The sequence below is a fragment of a genome, unplaced genomic scaffold (genome assembly GCF_019419815.1).
Source record: "Pyrus x bretschneideri cultivar Hongxiangsu unplaced genomic scaffold, Pyrus_bretschneideri_v1 Contig15, whole genome shotgun sequence".
Lineage (NCBI taxonomy): Eukaryota > Viridiplantae > Streptophyta > Magnoliopsida > Rosales > Rosaceae > Pyrus > Pyrus x bretschneideri.
In genome coordinates this window covers 2,886,328-2,893,163 of record NW_025999446.1, presented here as the reverse complement: position 1 = coordinate 2,893,163, position 6,836 = coordinate 2,886,328, and the positions used below count along the sequence as shown (strand labels likewise).

Genomic DNA, 6,836 nt, shown 5'->3' with positions numbered 1-6,836 from the left:
CACTATCAAGACACAGTACGAAGGAAGCTCGCATGACTCCATACTGTACTCAAAGCCTTACTCCAAGAAGATTGATGCTTTGAAGATGCCAAGGGGTTATCAGCCCCCAAAATTCATGCAGTTCGATGGAAAAGGCAACCCGAAGCAACATGTCGCCCATTTCATTGAAACTTGCAACAATGCTGGGACAGAGGGAGACTACCTCGTTAAACAGTTCGTGCGTTCACTGAAAAGTAACGCTTTTGACTGGTACACTGACCTCGAACCTGAGTCTATCAACAGTTGGGACCAGCTAGAAAGGGAATTCCTCAACCGTTTCTACAGCACTCGTCGTACTGTAAGCATGCTAGAGCTGACCAGCACGAAACAGTGGAAAGATGAACCTGTCGTCGACTACATAAATAGATGGCGTTCTTTAAGTCTGGATTGCAAAGATCGTCTTTCTGAAACCTCTGCCATTGAGATGTGCGTTCAAGGCATGCAGTGGGGACTACACTACATCCTTCAAGGCATCAAACCACGAACATTTGAGGAGTTAGCCACCCGCGCCCATGATATGGAGTTAAGCATCAACCGTCATGGGAAGAAAGAACAGATCGCCGACTACAAGAATGACAAAGTTTTGGGGCCAAAGGTGGATAAGGCTACGTGGAAACCCACCAAGGAAGCAATGACGGTCAACACAACTCCAGTCAAAATCCCTACACGAAGTAAGGCGATTCAAACCGAAGCTTTTCGTGATCAGGAGATACGTAGACGCACTTTGAAGGAGCTTGAGGAGAAGACTTATCCATTCCCCGACTCTGACGTGGTTGCCATGTTGAAAGACTTGCTTGACAAAAAGGTGATCGACCTCCCTGAGTGCAAACGGCCAGAAGATATGAACCGTACTGACAGTCCAAGGTACTGTAAATTCCACCGCTTCATTAGTCATCCGACAGAAAAGTGCTTTGTGCTAAAAGATCTCATCATGAAGTTGGCTCAGAAAGGGATCATCGAGCTAGATCTTAATGATGTGGTGAAGTCAAACTATACCACCGTCACTTCTGGCTCTTTGAACTCAAAATCTTCACCTCAACCGCTGGGGGCATGCTTCAAAACCATGTCAGTCAAGTCAAGTGAAGTTGAAGGGTGGACTTATGTCACTCCAAAGAAAATGCACAAGAAACATAGGTCTCCTCCACAAGTTCACCAATCGGAAAGGGGGCAAAGCAGCTACCGTCAACCTTCAAAGCTACATGAAAGTGTTGAGGATGATGAAGTTATGACACAAAGATCGTCCGTTGCCATCACGATGCGCGATTTCTTCCCCAAAGACTTCTTCAATCACTCAGTCAAGACTCTTTGCTATGAAGATTGCAAGGAATGCCCCTCTAAGATTGTTTGACAAATTTAAAAAGCTCCTCGTTTGCACGAGCCTAAAAGGCGACAACCAAAGCTCCTTGTCCGCACGAGCATAAAAGGCGACAACAAACGCTCCTTGCCTGCATGAGCTGAAAATGCAAACGGCACCAAGATGCTCCTGGCCCGCAAGAGCATAAACTGTGTACGGCAAAATCATCATCAAAACCATCACCCATTTGAACTATGTTATGACTTGATCTCTTCTTTGGAAGAGTACGTAGGCAACTTGAAACTTCAAAACTTCAAGTACAGTCACATAAAAATAAATAAATAAATGTTTCATTAAAGAAAGTCAATTTTATTACAAAAGAAAAGAAAAAAAAATACATATGTTACTATGTATTAGAAAAAATATATATATTCTCTACTCAAAAAAAAAAAAAAAAATATATATATATATATATATACAAATTCCTTCTCGGCCCAAATAACATATACAGTAGCAGCCCCAGGCTTAGCAGATGGACCTCAAGGCCCTAGACAAAACGGACAGTGCAGATCCTCGTTGAAGCCCAAATCCGGGCCCAGGCACAGCTCTCAATCTCTTTCTCTTTCTCAGATCTTTGTGGCGGCTCTTCTTCAAGATTGGATCAGCCTCTCTCTTCTCTCTCTCCCTCGGACTGTCAGACGAGTGAGAATGGAAGGCAAATCGTACCAGAGGCTCCCGCGACATCTACTGCGCTAATCTCAAGAGCTGCTTCTTCTCTCACCCCCCACGACTCCCCCACACCTGGGCCGCCTTCATCTGGCTTTGTGGCCCCATCTCTGGTTTGCTCGTCCAACCCATCGTCGGCTATCACAGCGACCGCTCCCTCGGCGCCCGCATGAACTCCTCTGCCGCCGCCAGCTATGCCTCTGCGCTAGCCGACGTGGCGAACTCGAACAACACCCTTGAAACCACCAGCGGCGACGTGAAAAAAAATCGAGAAGTTCTTCGGCAAGCCGTCGGTGTTCGACTTCTTCATCAACCCGACCATCGGCCTGGAGAAGAAGTGGCAGGTGCTGGACGACATCGCCAAGTCGTCGGCGCTGCAGCCGCACACGATCAACTTCATCAACATCCTGGTGGACGCGAAGCGGATCGACCTGATAAAGGACATCGTGAAGGGGTTCGAGGTGGTGTACAACAAGATAACGGACACGGAGCTGGCGATCGTGAGCTCGGTGGTGAAGCTGGAGTCGCAGCACTTGGTGCAGATAGCGAAACAGGTGCAGAAGTTGACGGGGGCGAAGAACGTGAGGATCAAGACGGAGATTGATCCGAGCCGGGTGAAGGGGTTCGCGGTGAGGAGCACCAGATCCCTACTGCTCAGCCGATCGGCGACTACGACATCGTGATCGATGCGCTGCCTTCTGGAACCATCAACAACCCCCAATTTCCGCCATGGACAGACCGAGGAAGCTCAACCACCGGCGGAACCTCAACCGCAGCTGGGAGGACATGGAACAGAACTGTTTGGCTCAAGTGTTCATCCGAGTCGGACTGGAGTCGCTCCTCCTTTTCATCCCGTTCGTGTGCAAATCCTGGTACCGCATCATCATCTCCACCACCTCCGATCAAATTTGATCCGCCAAAAAAGCCCAAGAGGAACAAGTATGCGCTCGCTTGTGCTATTATGGCCTCCATGACTTCAATCCTGATGGGTTATGATATTGGAGTGATGAGCGGAGCTTCACTCTACATCGAAAAGGACCTCAAGGTCACGGACACACAAATCGAGATCCTGTTGGGTATTCTGGAAAGTCACTCTTTCAACTCCAAGCTGAGCGGATTTTGTGTGTCCAAAGACTAGCTGCTCAAGCTACAAATGAGGGTAACGCTGCTTCACTGCAAATACATTGGTATATCATGACCAGCCCATTTACTGATGAATCCACACGGAAATTTTTTGAAAGTCATAAATACTTTGGTCTCGACACTGACCAGATAACCTTCTTTCAGCAAGGAACCATACTTTGTGTTTCAAAGGATGGCAGATTTATCATGGAAACTCCGTATAGAGTAGCTAAGGCTCCAGATGGGAATGGAGGAGTATATTCAGCTTTAAAGTCATCAAGATTATTAGAAGATATGGCTACAAGAGGAATTAAATACGTGGATTGCTATGGAGTTGACAATGCACTGGTTCGTGTAGCTGATCCAACGTTCTTAGGATATTTCATTGATAAAGGTGTTTCAGCTGCTGCAAAAGTTGTCCGTAAGGCATACCCACAAGAAAAGGTTGGTGTGTTTGTACGTCGAGGAAAAGGAGGATCTCTTACTGTGGTTGAATACAGTGAGATGGACTCATCTCTGGCATCCGCAATCAATCAAGAAACTGGACGTCTTCGTTTTTGTTGGAGTAATGTGTGTTTGCACATGTTCACCCTGTGAATTTCCAATCAAATCCAAGAGCTCTGCTCCCCTTTTTCTGCAACAAAAGAACATGAAGTCAGTAAGAGAGGTTAAGAGAAAGTGACGGAACACGACAAGGCACTTCTTCCTCTCCATCCATGCAGCTCCTCGCCTGTAAGGACCTCGAGCTCGTCATTCTGGCCACCTTGATCAAAATCAACGAAGAGCTTCATTGACCGCTGTCAAACGACTAGCCGGTCTTCAAACTCGACGCTTTGCACTACTTCAAGCTCTGGTTGCTTCTGCATCTCCGCCATGGCTGCTGCCTTTGAATGTGATCAACAAAATCAAAGTTTGTCAACTCACACCCAAAGATCTCATCCGTCTGCTTGCCTCTGCTGCTGCCTTTGAATGTGATTGACAAAATCAAAGTTTGTCAACTCACACCCAAAGATCTCTTCCGTCTTCTCTCGGACTCGCCTGGGTTTTCACCCACGAACTCAGCCTTGCAGATGGCCATATAAGGGAAAAAATAATAATGATGCGGGGAAGCATCTTTCAAAAGAATAATAAAGAAAAAAACAATGATGATGCTTCTGGCACCATCTGAAATATATATATATATATATATATATATATATAATTATAAAAGCTTCAGGCGTGAAGGCAAAAGAAAAAAAAAAGGTGGCAATGATGATGTTGGGAAACATCTTTCAAAAAGAATAATAATAAAAAAAAAGATAGCAATGATGATATTGGGAAGCATCTTTCAAAGGCAGCATCAGCTGCCAATTGTTTAAATTAGCAAAATTGGAAGATGCAAGGCATTGAGCAAAATGCAGTGGCCATGCAGTGGCCTATATGCGTGTGTGTGTACAAGTTTTGGAATTAAAAGTAAAGAAAGTAATGAAGGTCATCATTCATGTGTGGACATATTTGTTATATACAAGTTGTAATTTTGTAGAGTTTGAAACTCACACGGTGCCAGGCACACCGAGAGCAATTACAAGTGCGAAAAAAAAATGTATCTAACAAAGAAAGAGGAAGATGGAGCCTTCACAAAGGTCGTTCACGTGAAGCCCCACTACTTGGCCAAACTCCAGGAGCGGGAAGCAACGAAGATAAATCATTCGAGGCCCCAATACTTGGTGGAACGCTTGATGACGCCGGAAAAATGTGCCTCTGGAAGAAAGACGCAAGCCTTTGACGGTCACTTTGAATGCGACCTTGAGATTCTTGCATCTCATCAAGCTTCCTCTTCATGCCCGACGAATAGTTATTTGCAAGCACATGCAAACTTCTATTCTCGTACTTAAGCTGTTTAATCTCCTGCTTAAGATTTTCCACCTCTGCCATCAATGATTCCACCTGACGGGACCGAGCAAGCAGGCGTTGGCCCATGTTGGACACAGAGCCCGTACACTGAACACTAAGAGCGAGGGACTCTTGAACGGCCAACTCATCGGACCGTCTTGAAAGCAGCCTACTATCTTTTGGTGTGAGGAGGTTCCTAGCTACTATTGTAGCTGTTGTTGCATCCTGCATCACTGAGTCTTCACATGTAAGAGGACCGTTAGGAGATAAGAAAGACGGGCACCATACATTACCTTGACGCGGCGCAACCGGATCACTGCTGAGACTCAATTCTAAGCTAAGGTTCGATGGGTTAGCCATTTTTCAAAGGTGTTAAAAGAGATGGGTGGATGGAGTTAAAACTCAAAAGGCCGGAGATGATTTTCAGGAATGAGCAACCTTCAAAGTGTGCATGTTAGAGGTGATCAATACCTCTATAAAAAGGAAGAGGCGCTTGCTCAGAAATCAAAGAGGCGTTGGTTCAGAAATCGAAGGGCCGCTTATTCAAAAGTGAAGAGACATCGCTCTGCAAATCTCAAAAGCTGGATTTTCCGGCGTAAGTTAGGCGACGCTTTCTCGGCTTTTCAGAAAACGCGTTCAACTTTGTCAAAAGATCTCCGACAAAGTTGAAAACACGTGGAGGTTGGCGACGCTTTCTCGGCTTTTCAGAGCACGGATGCCACTTTGTAAAAAGATCACGTGGAGGTCATCATCGCAGCTACACATCTTTAGCCGACAAGCGCAAAGTTCGGCGACGCTTTCTCTGCTTTCAGAAAACGCGTGCAGTTTTGTCAAAAGAGGCGCTCGTTTAGAAATCGAAGAGGCGTCGTTCAAAAATCAAAGAGGCGTATTCAAAGATCGAAGAGTCGTCACTATTTCAAAAAGCCGGATTTGCGGGATCAAAACGTTTGTCGACAAGGGTAAAAGAACAGTACCACCACTTGCTATTGGGAAATCCCTATATATATTTCGACCTTCATCTTTTATGGCAAGGCAGACCTGCAAACAGAAAAAAAAAAATGCCTGACTCTTCATCACCTCTGAGAGTACACTCCCAGCAAAGCATCTCAAAATGCTCAGTTTTCTTCCTCTCCGGGAATACCCTTGCAAACAAATGACACCAAGGCAAAAGTATCTCATATCATCAAGGGCGAAAGCAAAGGTATCTCATATCATGCTTTTCCCTGTCTTTTCCTTTACCCTTGCTCTTACCTGCAGGACAAGGGGAAATAGAGTTATCAGTCGGAACCTGAAATCAAACTTCCGACCTGGAACTAATTGCCTGGAACCTTTGCCTGGTTGCTTACCTTGCATTGCTCTCGAGTACTCATCGTCGCTGAGAAGTAATGTTTTGAAGCACCATTTAAATGCAAAGGTTGCATTCCACTCCTGCATCAGAGGACAAATACTACACGAGAAGATGCCAAACCTGCATAAGGAAATACCACTTCTGCAAAGGGAGCAAGTAAGGCAAGTGAAAATGATACATCAAAGCATGTGGAGACAAACACAACAAATATATATGCTGATTCATTCGCTGCTTCTTCAAAAGCAAAGGTATCTCATATCATGCTTTCTCCATGCCCTTTCCTTTGTCCTTGTTCTTACTTGCATAGCAAAGTGAAAAGAGCAATCAGCCGGCACTTGGAGTCAGTCTTCCGATCTACCCTCTTCAATACGAATTGGAAAGATTGAACAAAGAAACAGGTCATCACTTCCACCTCGTGCTTGCCTGCCATGTGTC

The 6,836-nt window shown here is 45.4% G+C and overlaps 1 protein-coding gene and 1 pseudogene across 1 annotated transcript; both read left to right on the top strand.

The window, feature by feature from the left end:
- Nucleotides 1-1,865: 1,865 nt before the first annotated feature.
- LOC125475450 lies at nucleotides 1,866-2,742 on the top strand (annotated as a pseudogene).
- Nucleotides 2,743-2,788: 46 nt separating this feature from the next.
- Nucleotides 2,789-4,052, top strand: LOC108866614 (UDP-N-acetylglucosamine diphosphorylase 1-like). The gene is made up of 2 exons (XM_048580178.1): nucleotides 2,789-2,931; nucleotides 3,064-4,052. Exons 1-2 carry the CDS (start codon nucleotides 2,789-2,791, stop codon nucleotides 3,776-3,778), a joined length of 858 nt encoding a protein of 285 aa, XP_048436135.1. The 3' UTR covers nucleotides 3,779-4,052.
- The last annotated feature ends 2,784 nt before the right edge of the window (nucleotides 4,053-6,836 follow it).

Coding starts and splice junctions, on each gene's coding strand:
- LOC108866614 (XM_048580178.1), top strand. CDS start 2,789: ATGGACAGACCGAGGAAGCTCAACCACCGGCGGAACCTCAACCGCAGC. Junction 2,932..3,063: donor CCGTTCGTGTGCAAATCCTG/GTACCGCATCAT, acceptor ATGATATTGGAG/TGATGAGCGGAGCTTCACTC.